Genomic DNA, 19,027 nt, shown 5'->3' on the forward strand with positions numbered 1-19,027 from the left:
CAAAGAACATGTCTCATAGAGACTTGCAATTGATTTGAATGAATCTCAATGTAGATTGATCACAACTCTGTAATTGTGAAGAAAATGTGTTGAAATCAATATCAGTTGAGTTTAGTTTCAATCACTACATGTATGACATAGAATTTACAAGAAACCTTCCCGGAACAACCTAAAGAATTGCCAATTATAAAGTAGAAAGACTTGCTCAGCCTCAAATATCATTACAAACACAGTAAATTGTCGCTTTTTTCAAATGCTTGAGCATACACTATACCATTTAATAGACTTGATGGTCTGCCAACAGCATTCATACTCAATTGCAAATGTTAAATTTTGTTGTTGAGGATGACCTGTTTGTACCACACACATCAAAGAGGGGGTCTTCATTGAGTGCTGTATGCCACCATGAAAATGACATAAAAATATGAATTATTTATGTGCCATTTGATTTCTTATTGCCTTGAGTAATTTGTACACCTACTTTATTAAAATCAAAATCAAATATTCATTAATTTGAAAAAAATTCCATTCACAATTCAATTCAATTCCATTCAATTGGTAATTCAATTTGTGCTAAATGTATAGCAAATAAGTCTATAGCGAAATAGCAGTATAAATGCAAATAACTTCTGATTGATTTGGAGGGCAATAATGACGTGCAATTGATCACAAGTTTCTTGGAATGCCACCGTTGAAAACACATGGGCAATGCACAACAACCCTAAACAGGCCCGAGGTATGTCTCGGCCTTCAACACGTGGCCGATCAGTTTTGACCCAGATAAATCATTACAATAAATCTAATCAATGGCTCTTCCAATCTGTTAACAAGCCTTTGACATTGAAAGCGTACTGCCAGCAGCTTCCCTGTGGAATAGATTACCGTTATAATTTGCTCCAAAGGAAGGTAATCAGCCTAAAATTGTTCCAAACATTGATTGTCAAGCACTTGCTAATGACCAGTATAACAGCATAGCACTGTTAATAATGATGCATCAAGTCATCACTGCATCAAGTACCAGTCCTGTTATAAGAGGAATCGGCATCTTACATCCAGTTTCAGGTTCTCATCAAGCAAGGTGTACATAATAACAACGAGTGCTTCAGCTTGTTCCTTCCCAATTCTGGTCACCAGGCACTAGTTCTCATACAACACTGTCAATTACGAAGCACTGACTAGGAGCTCTGTAGAGGTTTTGGGCATTCAACATCTTGACACTGGTCTTGGGACCTCATCTAGCAAGGTTATATCATAATCACAATGAGTCCATTTACATTGGTACTAGTTTCTTCATTCTGATACACTGCCAAAGCCAGTCTGAGGTCACATTCGCTGCTGAAGAACTGGTACCATTCTGTATCAATGCAAAAGCAAAAAATAATAGTGCAATATGGTAAGTAGGATATCTAGGTGCATAAAATCACTACTGTTGTATGATTTCAAAATAACAGAAAAAAGGTCCACAAACACTCAACCCCCATCCCTTCCCTACCCAAGGCCATGACATTCAATGGCAATAATAATTGATTTGATGGATTAATGAACTCTTCACGGGAGAGGGCACAACCAATATAGCCAATGGATAGTTAAAATAAGAGAAAGATAGAAAATAACAAGAGGTGCAAAGAATGAGAGTGAGCAATGAAAGGTTACCTCAGAACAGTTCATATCCACTTCATAGCCTATAAGCAGCTGAGCGATTTCTCAGATAGTCTAATACCACATGAAAATTGACTGTAAATTTGATTCATGAAGTGGATGCAAGATAAAATGGGTATAGGCTAACTGGAGATTAGACAAATTGTAAATGGGATAAATGGCAACCATGCCAAGCGGTTAGTTGACAAACGGGTGTGTAGACAAACTATGAACAGACCTGGGGGGTGTTTCACAAAGATTTAAGTATGACTTAGGTCGCACTTAAATGTCGACGCGTACATGATATGCAACGCGCAATCTCATTGATCAATACGCAGTAGTGCGCGTCCTCTTGGCATGATCTGACCAATGCTGTCATGCCTTTTATACTGCGCGCAACTAGAAATTTAAGTGCGACTCTAAGTCATACTTAAATCTTTGTGAAACACCCCCCATGTGGGATGAAACCACAGGGAAAGTAGACCAAATGGGTGTAGACCAAGTGGCAATTTACCCGTCTTACCTCGGATGCTTTGCTCTCCCTGACGACATGAGTGGCTTGGGATTTAGAGGCTTTGTCGACGACATCCCCATCGTAGGCTATCACATATCGCTGTAGCTTCTCATTGTCTTTCACCTCTACCGGAATGTACACGACCATGCCTGTGAATACGTTGGGTAGACCCTGATCAAAGGAAAACAACAAGCATATTATTACCAAGTACCACGATAGATTTCAAAGGGACGCTGTTCTGAAGTGCGAAATAACATTATCATGGGCTCCAATACTAGTTGAAGTGTAGTCTGAATATTTTGATAAGGAAATCAAAATTAGATTGTGAATTATTTTCTTATGAATCCCAATAGCAGCTCATCTTGACAGGAGTCTTTGTAAGAATACTCTCATCCTATCTGTTCAATGGCAACATATCTTAAGGGATGAATGTTATAAAAAGTAGCATATGAATTACTTTTCCTTTACCCTATTAAAAATCCTAGCTCATCTACTGTGGGATTCTGCCCCTCCCCCTGAGATCTCGGCCGGTCTGACATGCACTTACATAATGTTGCGTAATTTCGTAACCGGGCATCGAACATTTGGTCACAAAAGTTTAAAGTAAAAAGTCAGTGAGCGGCCCGGTAAAAAATTTTGCACGCCGGATTTATCACGAAAAATGTCGAGGGGGGGCGGTCCCCCCCCGCCTTTTAGGATTAAATTATATTAAAGTTCATAAAAACGTCTTCTTAGGTCTTACCTTTGACGGACTGTGCTTTGATGGTGAGCTTGTGTGTCTGAATTTCTCTTGATGTTCCTTGCTTTTCTGATAGCAACCTGCCCCGTACTTGCACTCAGCATTGTCCTAGTAAAATCAGGAGGAAATAAAATACTTATTACAACAATCTATTGCAATGCTTTATGTTAAAGGGCCAGGCGGATGGTCATATGTTAAGATATCCATTCAAAAAGAAATTCATGTCTCAATAGCATACAACCATACCAATAAGAATTCTTCACGTATGGCCAATTTCTGTGTTGTAGCCACAGCTCAGGCCTGCACCCCCCCCCCCCCCCCCCTGGTATACTGAAGCACAGTGTATGACAAAATTTGATAAATTTCAGATTCAACGGTTAATTACTTCTATTTTGGTCTAAAATTTTCATGTTCAGTCAACCTTTTATCAATCAAATATTTACCTAAGTCGAAGCAATTTTCAGACCAGATTATGCAAAACATGACCTCTTTTAGTCAAGTTTATCTCAAGTCAAATAGATTTCTACGGTCCCACTAGATTTCACTTCTAGACAAATAATGTATCTAACATTCCATCAGAAGCAAAATTTTCAACTTTCTATAAAGCAAATCCATCCCTGTAAAGTTGCTCTCTGACTTTTGATGATGATGCACAGCATTTGTATAGTGTCATATATCTGTCAAAGACATTCAAAGGCACTCTTTGGATCGCGTAGAAGGGCGGGCACACAGCATTGTGACCCGTGTGTCTCTCCTCCCGATATAACTGCTTGGGGGAATGCAGACCTTTCACATAGAAGTGAAGAAAGATATATGTCTTTGAGCACCCACCTTTCTCGGGCTTGGTGAATTGCTGTTGTTGCTGTTCTCCGTCTTCACCTTCTTCGCTGGACTGTCTGCTGCCCTCTTGGTTGGACTGGCTCCTTTCCCCGAAGTGCTGGCTCCAGTACCTCCTCCTTTCCCAAAGCTAAATCCGGTGATCTCTTCCTCATCATCATCTTCGTCGTCGTCGTCCTTCCTCCGCTTGGCAGACACCTTGGATGGTAAAGCTTCAACTCCAAGTATTGCACTCACATCAGTACTCTCTTTTGACTTCTTGAACAGTGTCTGTGTTAATGAATGGATGGACAAAATGGTGTTATCATTATTTCTCATTCTCTGCATCGTCAATTTCTTGTACAAACACATCCTATTCCACTTTAGATTGGAGAATCTCCTAAGTGGATGACATTTTCATGATTTATAAGTAGGAGGGGGGGGGGGGTTCACAAAGAGTTAAGTATGACTTAGAGTCACACATTTATTGGGTGATTTAAAGTTCAGTGTTGACCTTTTGGTGTTGGTGTTAGGTCAATTTTTAAATGATTATAACACCAAACATAAAATGAAGATGGTCCCAAAAAGTCAGTCACTAGTTGTTGAGATGTCAGTTATGTGATGTGGATCAGTTTTTACAAACTCTGAATAGGTTTTGGAGCAAGGGGAAGCAATCCAAATTCCAACACCAACACCCAGGCTAACAGGGTACTTGAAATCACCCAATGTTGTGGGTGGTATAAAAGACATCGCGTTGGTCAGATCATTCCCACGAGACATGCGCTAGTGTGTATTAATCAATATGATTGCGCATTACAAACCATGCGCAGTTAAGCATGAATTTAAGTCACACTTAACTATTTGTGAAACATCCCCAAGGTCTTATTGGAAAGAGTAAAACAAGGGGAACAATTTAAAACAAGTTTCATCAAAAATAATTATGGATGTTTAAAAAGTCTTGTTCTACTTTCTATGGGGATCCTCATATTGGCAAACATGCTCCAAAATGGCTGATTTCGTGGACAACCTTCCGTTTGTTTTATACACAAATTTTCAGATTTTCCCCTTTATCTTACATATTTCACATCATCTCCTCCTGACCTTGATACATGTGGTGTGAATTATAGATTATAGGGAAATCTAAAAAAAAAATTGTGTTCAAAACAAATGGAAGGTTGTCCAGAAAATCAGCCATTTTGAAGCATGTTTGCCAATTTGAGGAGACCCATTGAAAGTACAACAAGACTTTTTAAACGTCCATAATTTGCTTATTTCACAACCGATTTTGATGAAACTTTTTCATAGAGTGTAAACGCGAGTACCTTGCATCGGCTCGCGGTTCAGAACCGGCAATTTGCACCACCAAAGGAGTAGGTTCTGAACCGCGAATCGATGCAGAATCGGCTTTTTTACATGTAAACAGAAAGCCGATTCTGCATCGGCAATTTGTGTGCATTTCATTAACTTTACCTTTGTGACGTAATTTTAAGTGCACTAATCCAGCGTTGTCTTTATTATGATTTTTTTTTAATATTGTTGGTGTGCGTATCATTTCAGGTTTTTGCATGGCTCACGGTTCTGAACCGCGAGCTGTAACGTGTAAACGCAAACCAAAAGCTGGTTCTGCATCGGCTTTTGGTTCTGAACCAAATGCCGATTAAGTGTAAACACGATATTAGAATGGCATATCCTATTATCAGGAGAGGATACATCATAGAGTTGGAATATCTCATACTTGGCCCTGAACTTACCCTAAGTCTTGGTAGATCGGTGGCCGTCTCAAAATCCTTGTCATCTCGGAAACGAGTCACTCTGGGAAACCTGATGGAGATGCCTCCCGCTGTGTGAGTTTCTGACTGAGTGAACTCGGCTCCGATGATCTCCCAAACCGGAGCTTTCTGTAGAGGAAACAGAATGGGTAATAAACAGAGGACCTTACGATTATATTGACTTATATTAATATTGATTAAATTTTATGTGTTAAAGGCTTGGGGTGTTTAAAAACACTTGTTCAAATTATACCAGAGCAATATTCATGAAGCTTGTCGGCCATGATTTCATTAATTGCTTTGAACATTTCAATAAAAACATTGGATTTGACTAGCTGAGCTAACTAGTCGCTCTCTAATACTATGATATTATTAAAAGAATGGCAAGTTGTCAATGCTGATAATCTTCACGAGAATGTACCCTGTAGGTTTTATTCCTTAATCATCTAATAGCACCAAGGTCTAACCCTTTTCAGTTTTACTTCATCTACCATCTGAACCTTGACCTTCACCTCTTTCTCATCCCCTGCCATCATACTTTTCTCAGGACTATTATCCCTTCGTGACCAAAATAAGATATACTTATGCTACCAATTTGTTTACTATTGATTTTCATGGAAGTGTAATCCAAACATCTCTCCTCTACTCATTATCAGCCTTACCTTTGGATCTTTGATGACAAAGTCTGGCACCAAGGTCTTGTTGACCCGCAACCATGAGGGCACCTTACTGCTGTCCTTGCTAATCTTCACCATGTCTAGATCACGGTTGACCTGGTCCATGGTCTTGTCATCCAGGCCATTGGCACACTTGGTCACCGTACGGAACGATTCTGAGGCTGGGTCGTAGACACCCATCAGGAAGATGGACATCATCCCACCTTTAAAAGAATTTTATACGACATGTTAAAGCCTGTGTATAGTTTTGGTAAAGGGTCAATAATGTGATTGATAATCGAATATCATCTAATATGACAGTCTTACTGAAGCGTAGAGACCGTTAGATATTTTTCCAACTGCACTTCTCTGAGAAAATTTCAAAAATTCAAATCTTGGATATATAGCGCCCTCTCTCGGCGATGCTTGTTTTAAATTTAAAAAATGGGCATTCAAGCACTTATCTTATAAATTTAGTGATTAGATATCCAAAAGTTACAGACAAAGAACATATCTTGAAAGTTTCAGCCCATTCCATGATTTGGAATAGGATTTAATTGAAAGACAAAAACACACAGATATTTTGATTTGATCGGGTGACCCGATCAAGTTAAATTTCCATGTAAAATCGCAAAATTTATCCTGTAAAACACATTTTCATTTCATATCCTCCACATCATAACTGTTATAGGGCATATCCATTCATATTAGCTAGCAATGAATTGGAAAAGTGATAGGTGCATTTTGGTGGATTTACCAAAACTATACACAAGCTTTAAGAATGTAGTCATTAGCAGATAATAATAATAATTGGCTTTTATAATTATATAGCACTTTATCAATCTACGACTGTTCAAAGCGTTTCACAATTATTATTACCAGGTCACTGGATTCATAGCATTTCAAGCAGCCTGTTAGGCGCACACACTCTCTAAACCAACCAACCAATTACCAGTACCCAATTAGCACCTGGGTGAGAGTGGCAATGTGTAGATTGATGCCTTGCCAAAGGAAGCTAGGCCATGGTGGGATTTGAAAACACGACCCTCTGATAACAAGGCGAGAGTCAGAACTGCTACACCACAGCGCTTCCATATTTGAATTTGCGATTGGAAGATGTACCCAACACTTCCACAGCACTTCAAAGAAGCATAACTAGTGCATATCATGTGCAAAACTGTGCTCCTCAGATAAAAATGCAAGTCACATACAAGCACCCATGTTTTGATCCATTTAACCTCCTAGCTTTTTATTTAGGGTGCAGTGCTGTGCATTTTGAATGCATTACTGTATCTAGTGCTTAAAGGAGAATGAAACCCTTGGGGAAGATCCATTCTAATGGGGGAATAAGAGCATAGAGAGACTCAATTAAAAAAGGTTCCATCAAGATCAGTCACAGAGTGAAAAAGTTACAAGCGTTTGAGGTCTCAATTTACTTACTAGGGTGATCTTCAAATAGGCAAATTTGTTTTAAATGGCAGATTTATCATAACAACCCTTATAATATTTTATAAAATGTCATATTTTCTTCATTATCAGCAAAGATGCTGCTTGTCTGTTTGTGAACTCAACATTATGCAGTATCAAATTTATTTCCCCCATGAAATTAGGAGTGGGCTATACATGGGTCAAAAATACTTTTTTTGTAATTTCAATATGGGAACAGTTTTTTTTTATTCCTTGTAATGTATCTCAACATGAAATGACAATATTTTTTGTCTTGGGTCCGAGAAAAAAGTGTGCCGGGCCAAAATCCAAAATGGCCGCCAAAACCACCCAAAATCACAGTTTTGGCCACAACTTCTCTATTTGGTGGTCTTTTTCTTTGGTTATGGTGTCTATTCATATGTGTAAGGGGGCAGGCAATTTGTTTTTCCTATAATTAGTACTTTTAAACCATTATTTATAGAGTTAAAAGGTAATTATACCTAAATTTTTCAATTTTTATAGCCTTTTTTCAGCCAAAAAGTAGATTTCATCGTCCTGGGGTTCTTCGATATTAGATGGTACGAGGTCAACAATAGCAAGCAGCTTCATAGAGCTATATCGCTTTTATTCCTCTACTATGGGTTTTACGGATATTTGTGAAATATATCTTAAATAAAAAAAATGTTAATTATCCATAGGGGCTAGATACAGTATACAATGTACTGTACATACTGCACTGCATAAATGCATTGGCCACCATGACAAGGCATGTATAAACTATCGTGTTATACATGTAGAAATGAGCTCTTAGGTTTAGAATTAGATGCCTCAGAAATTGAAGATATGTTTTGTCTCAGAAACTGAGGACATGTTTTGTCAAATATGCTAATTCAGGGGGCGGAGAAAGCTAATTAACCCCACATCATGGCATTTAAACTGTAGATATTCTGGGCCCCGTTGCATAAAAATTTACCATTATGTTAACTTAATGGTAACTTACATGGAATCCTTGGTTCTGATTGGCTGTTGATCAACGTTACCATGATTATATAGTTACCTGACCCCATAAACATAGGCCAGTTAGACACCACAACCAGGTAAAAAAAGCCTCCAAATGAAGAAGATATAGCTACATGTAGGTATGTGATGTACGTATATGATATGTGATATTTTATGTGCAATTTACATTGCTGGTTTCATCATGTACATCAGCTGACAAGCAATCAAATTCACAATTCACAATCTAATTTTAAACCTTAAGAGCTTATTTCTATGACACTATAGTTTATATACAGGCCTTGTCATATGTCATGGTGGTCAATGCATGGAAATATGCAGTGTAGTGTGTACAGTAACATTACATTGTATACTGTATTGCCCCTATGGATAATTAACATTTTTATTTAATAAGATATATTTCACAAATATCCGTAAAACCCATAGTAGAGGAATAAAAGCAATATAGCTCTATAAAGCTGCTTGCTATTGTTGACCTCGTACCATCTAATATCCAAGAACTCCGGGACAATAAAACCTACATTAGGCTGAAAAAAGGCTATAAAAATTGGAAAATTTAGGTATAATTACCTTTTAACTCTACAAATAATGGTTTAAAAGTGCTAATTATAGGAAAAACAAATTGCCTGCCCCCTTACACATATGAATAGACACCAAAACCACAGAAAAAGACCACCAAATAAAGAAGTTGTGGCCAAAACTGTGATTTTGAGGGGTTTTGGTGGCCATTTTGGATTTTGGCCCGGCACACTTTTTTCTCGGACCCGAGACAAAAAATATTGTCATTTCATGTTGAGATAAGGTAAAAGGAACACAAAAAAACTGTTCCCACAGTAAAACCAAAAATCACCCATTTATAGCCCACTCCTAATGAAATCTATAACTGATGTTCAATCCATCATCACAGAGCATATCATCTCACCTTTCGTCCCAGTGCCGTAGAACGCTCCAAGGACCAACAGATCAGCCGAGTCTGCCATGGCTCCTTCCTTCAGGTAGTCCTTCTTCACCTTGAGCCAGTGGCGTTTGCCTGGCTCATAGACACTCCGGACATCCTTGAGAACCAGACCTTCAAGACCTTCCTGGATGACGTCGGCAATGAGGCCAGAGAGCTGCCTGGACTTGGTGACATACTTGGACTCGGAAAGCATGATGCGGTTGGGGATCACGTCAAGGTTCTCCTCCAGGATCTTCCGTCTTGTCTTGAGGGGTCTGTAGATGAAGTAGAAGAGAGTAAGCAAATGTCTGATAAAACGGTTCAATTCATAGGGGAGATTTTTACCGTTTTATATGGAATTCAGAATGTTTTGGAACAAATGGGAGTCAAAGCACTGATGAATACAGTATTACAAAATAAAACATAGTTCAAAATTATCTCTAGGGAGAGGAGAAAACATGTTGGCAAGCCAGAATCCCATTAATAATATTGGTAAAGCTCTGAATGTAATTTTATGTACGAAGTGCTAAATCAAATCATTATTTATATCCTAGAGCTCAGGGGTATCATCTTCTTAAAATCTGTTGGGCAAAGCTAAAGATTATTAATTTTTTCCAAGTTTGAGCAAAACTCACTTGTCCATTAGGTCTTCTCCATTGAAATGCAGACAATCAAAGACAAAGAGACAAACATTGGCATCCTGGAAGGCAGATTTCTTGTGGATACCCAGCGTGCCAAACGGGAGGATCTTACCATCTTTGTCTACCATCAAGATCTATCAACAATAAAGAGAAGATAGGATTATACCACAGGCAAAATTCAACTTATTTTCAGGGGTTACTTTTTACAGCCTAATGCCTAGATCAGCAACAATGGATGAGTTTTGTGTTACAGGCCCCTGGACCAAAATTTCAATGAAGGGATTATCTGTGTGCTCTATTCATACCTACTTGGTTGAATTTGTATTATCCTAAAAAACTTTGATAACTAGATATAAGCTAGATATTGTAATGAAGAGAATGTGGATAATTAGTGTTCAGAACACTAGTAGCCTAAAATAAAAGCTGTTCCAATGTCCAATCGCAAGAAAAGGTAACCAGGGGGCCCATAACACAAAGCTTAGCAGTGATCGTAGAACATTTTTCTATGAACGATTGCATTGACTACAATGTACAATCAATCGTCAAAATAAAGTGTAAAATTGATCGCTAATCTTTGTGTTAGGGCCCCAGTTTGTGAGAAACAGCTTTATGAAATGATGCCAAGTAGTTTATTGCAGAAAGGGTTTGCATTCAAACACAACTCAAACGCTGAGTGGGTGCTTCCTATTGGTTGAAAGTCGGGTTATGTTCGATTTTTGGAATTGCATTTATTTGCAATTCTTTCTGCAACGGACACCGGGTGGCTGTTTGAGGAAACAGTTTGTAACTTACGAGCGACTTTACAAACGACTGGTGATCCTTTTTTTTCTGGTAAATAATACACAAAAGATTTTCACTGGTGTCGATTTAGTTCCAAAGTCGTTCACATAATCATAATTTACAAGCAGCTTTATGAAACAACTACCAGGGGGCCGATTCATAAAGCTTTTCGTAAGTTAAGAGCGACTTTAAGAATGACTGGTGAACCTTTCTTACTAGTTTAACCATCACAAATGAACATTTTGCTGTATACCATTCACCACAAGAAGGGATCACCAGTCGTTCTTAAAGTCGCTCTTAACTTACGAACAGCTTTATGAAACAGCCACCAGGTGTAGTAAATGGGTACCTGTCAGGAATCCTTTCGTTTCTTTTTTTCTGCCTCCTCCTCTCCTCTTCCTCCTCATCCTTCACATTTCCCGACTTACCTCACTGTCGAGAATAAGACTATTTCCATGGGGACATGCCTTTGGGATCCAATCCTTGATGTGGGCCACTTTGTGAGGCAGGACTGGTTTCAAGGATCGACTGAAGTATTGGAAGTTATCTCCCTGCTTGTGGATCTGTACTCTCTCGCCATCGTACTTGATTTCGGCATACATGCCGTTAGGGCACTTACGCATTCCCATCTCAACAGATTTACACGCCTCCGCCTGGCAACAAAAGCAAGCCAAAAGGAAAGGATTATTCTGGTCTTATTTTACAACAATTTCTGAACTTAGTTTGAATTGAGAAAGAAACTGTCTTAAAGTGACCAAGACAAGTTAAAGAAAATACACCAATCCGACAGAATTTGTGTATAGTGAAAAAATCATGAAACAGAAATTCTCAGAAATTAACTCTCATTTGCCTGTGAGTGGCATGCTCTGCACACCAAAATAGATGCATGTGACATTTCAGCATCTTTTTTGAGGGGGGGTGGGAAGGGGGGGTCATATTTTGAATATCAGGGCATCTAAAGAGCAAAGAAATGCAGTGAACCATTAATAGTCTTTCTACACGTCTTGATAAGAATTTGAAAGCTCACGACTGTTTTCCATAATTCTTGTGGCAGTGGGCATGTATTTTCTTTTAAAAAGCCAAACTATTGAATATTTCAAAACAGGGGAGCATTTCACGAAGAGCTATGTCAGTGATTTTCACAAACTAATTTGCTCTTGGCCAATCCGATGCGAGGATTTCAGTAGCATATAACACCTGTTTGGTACTCACCAGCATAGGCAAGACCGGTGTCATGAGAGCCGCCCTGACACTCAGCTTCTTGGTCATACCAGGGACACCGTTACTGGCTTTCTGATTGGCAAGGACACGGGTGACAACATCCAGCAGATCTCTTGATGCCTGAAAGGCTTCGTAGGCATTGGGGTCTAACGCATCAAGTCTGTTTGTGATAATAATAATAATAATATAGGGATTTATATTGCGCACATATCCATCTTGTTAGTCAAGGCGCTCCTATATTACCCAGCTAAGCTAGGCATTCATAGCGCACACAGCTTTTTAAGGAATTACTTCCTACTGGTACCCATTCACCTCACCTGGGTTGAGTGCAGCACACTGTGGATCAGTTTCTTGCTGAAGGAAATTACGCCATGGCTGGAATTCGAACCCACGACCCTCTGTTTCAAAGTCCGAAGACTAATCCACTGGGCCACAACGATAATAGGATCAAGGGTGATCAGTTTGTCAAAAATGGATATTTTCAAATTTCAAACTATAGATGAGTGATATGTACATCTTTCTAGTTGATCGTGAAGGTTTCATTGATGGGTAGTAACTAAAGAAACTAACGTTCAATTCCAAATCTAGAACAAATCGAAACATCAAGTGCAGGTTCTTTGAATATAAACTAATGCATAGTTGACTTGTGTTCAATTGCAACTCAATTTTCCGGCAACTCCCCACGACGCTTGATTTGCAATTGAACAGCATTCTCAGAAATAAAAGCTTGGTTGTCATGATTTCCTATTAAAAAGCAAATCACTTATACATCCAATGTTACAGACAAGTTGATAATTACATGTACATATGTGACTTTCTATTGAAGTTTTCTTTTGTAAGTATGACATCTATATATTGATCTTGCCAACAAAACTTCCTTGATAAATGAAAATTATGTCAATATTCAGTGCTATGCTCAAGGGATCACCAATTCTCATACAATATTTTAATTCTTTCTCACATGTGCTTTGCCCCCGAGTTGATGCGTAGATCATGTTTGAGGAGACGGACCACCATCTTGAGGTCATTGGCTGTACATTTCCTGGTGATCTTTGCAAGCTCCCTCTGTTGATCAAGTTCCTTTGACACGGTGGTCATGCTGTCAAGAAACTTGTCCACCTGAAGGAAATGTGCAGAATTTTAAAAATGCAGTTAGAATTTCATAAAATGTTATATTTCATGCTTAATAAGATAAGTGTTTTATGAGGTTGAAATAACGAGCAAGCCTAGCAAGTGAGTAAGTTTGAGTCTAACTACAATACACTCAAGCACAGCAATGCCTGCTACATGTCAACAGTTGAGTGCTACTTGTAAAGAAGTATGCACACAGAATATTAACACACAGGCTCAGTCATACATTTTATTTGTCCTCCGCCATATGTGAACAATTCACTAAGTATTTGATCTCAAAATTAAAAAAGACTTTTGACCCTTATCATTACTGTCAAACTAGTAATCAGAACATACAATTTTCTATGGAAACAGTTGTTTGGGGACACTTATACAAACTCACATCATAAAGTGTGAGGACACTTTTCTTGATTGGTGGCTGATGGCTGCTCTCGACAAAGAACTTCCTCACCGTCTCGGAGACATCTCCTTGTTCCAAGTCTGTCACCATGTCATCCAGGTCTGTCCCAAATATCTGAAGAAGCACAAGATAAAAAGCAATAGCTACACTTTGATGTGGATACCTTTATCTATCAGTAGACTAAAAAGAAAATTGTATTATCTTAGTACCATAAATTAAAAGGTACCATCATTATGTCCAACTAAGCATATCAACCCATAAAAATTTGGTGAAAATAGATGACATCTTACCTGACTAAAAAGCTTGACCAGCTGTTTGCTGTTGATGTTGTAGACTCTCTTCACTACACCAGGAAGCAGCAGCTTCAGCACAAGGTAAGTATCACCTTGAAAGGATTCTGTAATGAGAATAATAAAGCATTATTCAGACAAGCTGATATACATGTAATAACTTTTAATCAGAGATGAAACAACAGCCAGCTCAGTTATCATATCACATATTTCCACACTTCTCTCTTGTACTTACGTCCATCAGAGCCACTCTTTAGAAACCCGGCGACGACTTTGGTCTTCGCATGGTGGCCAGCCTGGTCTGCAATATTGGCACAGAGCTTGCGGTACTCTCGGAATGAATTGTCTGGATGTTGGGGGTCACTGCCGTCCCCTTGGTAAGAGGTTTTGGAGGGGGTTGGTGACGGGGTGGCAGAGGAGGATGCTGCAGCGGAAGTTGATGAGGTGTGGTGAGAGGATGCGGGCTGGCTAGTACCTGTAATCACAAAAGAATTGATGAAAGACAGAGGTCAGATTATTATTTATCATAATCATGATTATCTTTATCGTCATCAACATCATCACCAATACATCATCATCACCATCATCACCATCATCATCATCGTCATCATCATCATCGTCATCATCATCATCATCACCATCATCATTACCATTATCATCGTCATCAATGATTAATACTACTCAATTCATAACATCTAACATATTCCTAATTATCACAATTATCAATAGAAATACTTGTATTTTACAGTCATGTATTATCACCATTTTCATTATCATTATCACGATTATCTTTATCGTCATCATCATCATCATCGTCAATATAATCATCATCGTCAATATCATCATCATCATCACCATCATCAGCACCATCAATATAATCATCATCACTACAACTTCATTCTCAATCGTTCCATTTTGTGCAGATGGGCCTTTTGCTTATCAAGTCCTTCAAATTTGTCAAACAAGAAACAGATCAGCAAATATCTTCCAGTGAAATCTTGATTTAGACTGACTGTTCAGCTTTGTTGCAAATTTAGTTGCAATGATAGCTAATGCAGTTATCAACCACTTATAGCACATTTATCGATGGAAAGAATTCTTGCAGGAGAGGCTTGGTCAAATTAGCTTCAATGCAAAGACTATTATTCATATTTTGCAATTTAATCCAATTCAAGAAACACTTCCTTGAATGTTGTAATAACATTCAAGGATTACTTCCTGTTTGGTAACATTAAATATTCCAGTACCTAAATCTTCTAATGATTATTTTCTTTCAGCTCATATTCTTCATTTCCCTCTTAAAAGCCATTTTTTTTTTAATTTGTGTGACTGAAATATTTTGATATCCAGCCAACACTCCTCCCTTCTACAAATTGCTTTCCCAAAACCTGCTTCTCCAGAATCCAGTAAGAATCATTTCACATATCCTTACAGACTTACTTGGTTTTGGATGTTTAGATGGGGATACAACTTGTCCACCTGTTGTAAGGACACCTTGAACTGTGCCTTTCTTCTTGGTTGGCGTTTTCTTGGGCGTTTTGACTCTGGACAATAGCTCTGTGTATGAAAAGATCAAGAGAACCAAAAAGATAGAAAGGATTGTTTATAAATTTAAACCATGAAACTGAGGTAAAGGAAGTAGAAAACAGTTAAATGGCAATGAGTGAGAAAAGGAAGAACAAAGACAAGGGGGGGGGGGGGGGGGGGGGGGGGGGGGAGGCTGCCTACATGGGGAAATATGGACAGATTCCAAATTCACAAATACTCTCAGGTTTCAACTGCGCAAATACATTGAACATTCTCATTAAGATCAACAATGATGCTGGAAATGGCGGGATGATGTTTCAACGGCTGAAAGATAATATAAGCAATAGACAAAAAAGGGGGAATAAAATAAAAATCATTTCAGTAGCTCACAAAAATTAAATGTCTGTATTAATGTCATGTTTACTTTGACATATTTCTGAAATCTGACAAATAATGTTGTTCATAATAATATGTCCATTTATATAGCGCAGTTTTTATATGCATATACTCAACTGCGCTTTGATACTTGGTATCATAATTATTACCCCAGCTGTAGCTGAGCCACCATATCAATAGGCACTAAAGCGTTCAAGGAATAAATCCTACCAGTACCAATTCACCTCACCTGGGTCCAGTGAGGCACAATGTGGATAAATTTCTTGCCGAAGGAAATTACGCCATGACTGGGATTCGAACCCGCGACCCTCTGTTTCAAAGTCTGAAGACTAATCCACTGGGCCACAACCCTCCATAGTTAGTTACAGACTATGTAACTAACTATGAACAACTTATATTTTTCAGATTTCAGAAATATGTCAAAGTAAACGTGACATTCTCACCTTCTATGTTCTTTCGGATTAATTTCTTCTCCTCGTCCTCCATCTTTTCAAAACCGTCCAAGTCGCTTGGATCCTCAATTTTCTTTGTCGTCGCCCTCGCCCGGACAAACGTCTCAAACATACAGTTGATGTGGAAATAGTTCTTCATCATGCCCCCATCGTCACTGAAAGGATTCGCCGTGAGTTTTGCAATCCTGGGCGACTTCTTCTCGATCCCCTGCTTGCATCGCTTGCATTTTGATGTCCCAAGGCGGGCATAGTCGACCATGAACGCTTTCTCATCATCCATTCCTGAAGCTGTCTTTGACAAAAGAGTACTGGGCCTTGAAGAGGACCCTAACAGACCAAGGATTCGTTCTGCTTCTCTTATGAATTTGAATGAAAGTGTACCACTTGGATAGGACTTTGGAAAATCAAGTTGTCTATAGGAGCAAGTGTCATATACTAGTTGAAGATCAACAGTGAATGACGCCGAGGTGTGACGAACCAGATGTTGCTGACCATGCCTTACAGAAGCTCCTTTTAATGCAGTCCAACCAAGATGGAATACGGCGTAAACCTTAGATCTCATAGATCCACATCATCTGGAAATCACTGTGATCAAAGAGAAATAAAAAATTTAAGATAATTACCCAATTCCTTCCACTCTCTATCAAAATCACTTGTTCACTGCAACCATCCTGCCTGTGGGGAATCTACAGGTAGGACTATGGTATGCCAATGCTGTACAGAGCACACACTTTAAAAAATCATTAAAATATCATTTTTTTGACCAAAATTACTAATTACCATACAGTTGCAATTTATTTTTCATTAGTAACCTGGGAATAATTTTTGTATTCACCAGAGCGCTCAAAAACTTGAATTTGGGGCATATTTTTGTGTACGCCCTCTATTGGTGGAAAGTAATATGGCAAGAAAATTTTCATTTTTCAATCTCTATTTTTAAGAAAAATATAATTTAAAGAATTGAATTTATATAAGTGCCAAGTTATATGATGAATAGCTGTAATGAAAACTGACAGTGTAAGAAAATCAAGCATTTGACCCAAATAAAAAGAGAAATTAAGCCAAACATTGCCACCATTATTTTGCCACACATGGGGATGTAACTGAGAACAAGGTTATATCATAACCTTGTTCATTGAATGAGTGATCAAAATGATTGATCATAATCACCATTACACACAGCTGATTTAGTTCTCCTACAAAAGCCCATTTTATTTCAGTTTTGAAAACTCTACATTGGTTCTTATGAACTTTTCAGTAGTGTCCATTTTTCTCTATGTAATTTTCATTCTTATACATAGATCTATTTGCATATTGTTTTATATATTGGTGAGAAAATGAATAAATTGAAATTGAACAAAAGGAAATTAGGGCCTTCATAGCCTATGTTGTCATTTTTTTAATCTATTGTTAAATATCAAATGTCAAAATTAATCTTTTTCAACAAAAACTTAGTATTAGTATTACTAGCAAAATGATAAATTTAAAGCGAGCAAAAATTAGAGGCAAATGTTATTTTCATAAGCTTTTATTTGCACAAAATTAAAATTTTTCAAATTAAAAAATATACTATTTTTTTTACAAAATTATTACATGTATTTTTTTATTATTGTCTTGTAGTTAACATTGACATTAGATCTACACCCTTGCAAATTTTCATGGCAATCGTGTAATCATTTATCAGTCATTCATTCAGTGTTCAAAGTGAAATTGGCATATCGATCAAAGTTAATTACTTATCTAAGACTAAGTCTTACTCAATACAGCCAGCCTGGCCCGGCACTTTTGACTTTCACTTTGTCTACAATGACAAGCACCACATCACGGTCAGACTCAGAGTTGCATTTTTGTATTAAACTTAACATATTGAAAATATAAAGTAAAAAAATCATTCATGCCATTTTTGAAAACATTAAACATTCAGCTCTCATTGTCTAAACTCAAGCTCAAGGAAACGTGAGATTGGCCATTCACTTGCGTGAAAAATAAATCGCACATGCCGGTAATTACAGGATCCGGCATCCACTTGACTTGGCATAGCCATAGGCGGCAAGCACTACCAGAAAGCACATTATTGCATTTTCTGAGGAGGAAAATCCTTACATAGATGATGGAAAACACTGAACAATCCAGAAATCGGCACGGCTGAAGTCCATGTAAAACTGATCTTTACTGCAGGAAAGCAGTTAGATTTATAGTTTACTCAATGACAATGCGATGATACACAGGACTGCTACGGTACTTGTCCAATCATGCCCAAAACAATAACGTAAGAGCTAAATGCGTTTTCGCGTACCGTATAACGTGTATGGTATAAAGCAAAGCTAGCCAGCAAGCTGCACGTGTTGCATTTAGTCTGCATACACAGACTCTTATTTGAAACTTTAACCAATAATGATATCTAGAGTGAAACTGAGGTAAAGCCTATAAACTTTAAACATGTTTAACTCCTTTTCTGTCTCTTTATAGAGCCATCAATAGTATTCAGTAAATATAATATAGTCTCACTACTTCAGACTATACATTTTGCATTGTATGCACTACTAGTATGCGAATTGTGAAATCCAAGTGTCTGTGGCTGCAGACTATGTTGTATGAATTGCCAAAGTCGAGACCTTTCCATTGCAAAGACGTTGTAATCAAATCAATTACTAGTCAAATTTTGGTCAGAAAAT

General features: G+C 38.0%; 1 protein-coding gene across 1 annotated transcript; it reads right to left on the minus strand.

Moving 5' to 3' along the window:
* Window positions 1-253: 253 nt before the first annotated feature.
* LOC121427369 (DNA ligase 3-like) lies at window positions 254-18,575 on the minus strand. The gene is made up of 17 exons (XM_041623730.1): window positions 18,456-18,575; window positions 16,344-16,937; window positions 15,418-15,534; window positions 14,213-14,452; window positions 13,978-14,084; window positions 13,670-13,801; window positions 13,118-13,275; window positions 12,148-12,316; window positions 11,364-11,588; window positions 10,150-10,289; window positions 9,500-9,789; window positions 6,139-6,356; window positions 5,459-5,605; window positions 3,723-3,998; window positions 2,895-2,999; window positions 2,162-2,323; window positions 254-1,354 (listed from the first exon to the last, which is right to left on the minus strand). Exons 2-17 carry the CDS (start codon window positions 16,912-16,914, stop codon window positions 1,271-1,273), a joined length of 3,141 nt encoding a protein of 1,046 aa, XP_041479664.1. The 5' UTR covers window positions 16,915-16,937; window positions 18,456-18,575; the 3' UTR covers window positions 254-1,270.
* Between the last annotated feature and the right edge of the window lie 452 nt (window positions 18,576-19,027).

Source organism: Lytechinus variegatus, chromosome 14, assembly GCF_018143015.1.
Source record: "Lytechinus variegatus isolate NC3 chromosome 14, Lvar_3.0, whole genome shotgun sequence".
Lineage (NCBI taxonomy): Eukaryota > Metazoa > Echinodermata > Echinoidea > Temnopleuroida > Toxopneustidae > Lytechinus > Lytechinus variegatus.

What these genes read in the sequence shown, in the direction of transcription:
- LOC121427369 (XM_041623730.1), bottom strand. Translation starts at nt 16,914, where the DNA reads ATGAGATCTAAGGTTTACGCCGTATTCCATCTTGGTTGGACTGCATTA. An exon ending in AATCCGAAAGAACATAGAAG is followed by an intron (nt 15,535 to 16,343) that starts GTGAGAATGTCA and finishes TTTCATACACAG; the next exon opens with AGCTATTGTCCAGAGTCAAA. An exon ending in CCGATCTACCAAGACTTAGG is followed by an intron (nt 3,999 to 5,458) that starts GTAAGTTCAGGG and finishes TCATTAACACAG; the next exon opens with ACACTGTTCAAGAAGTCAAA.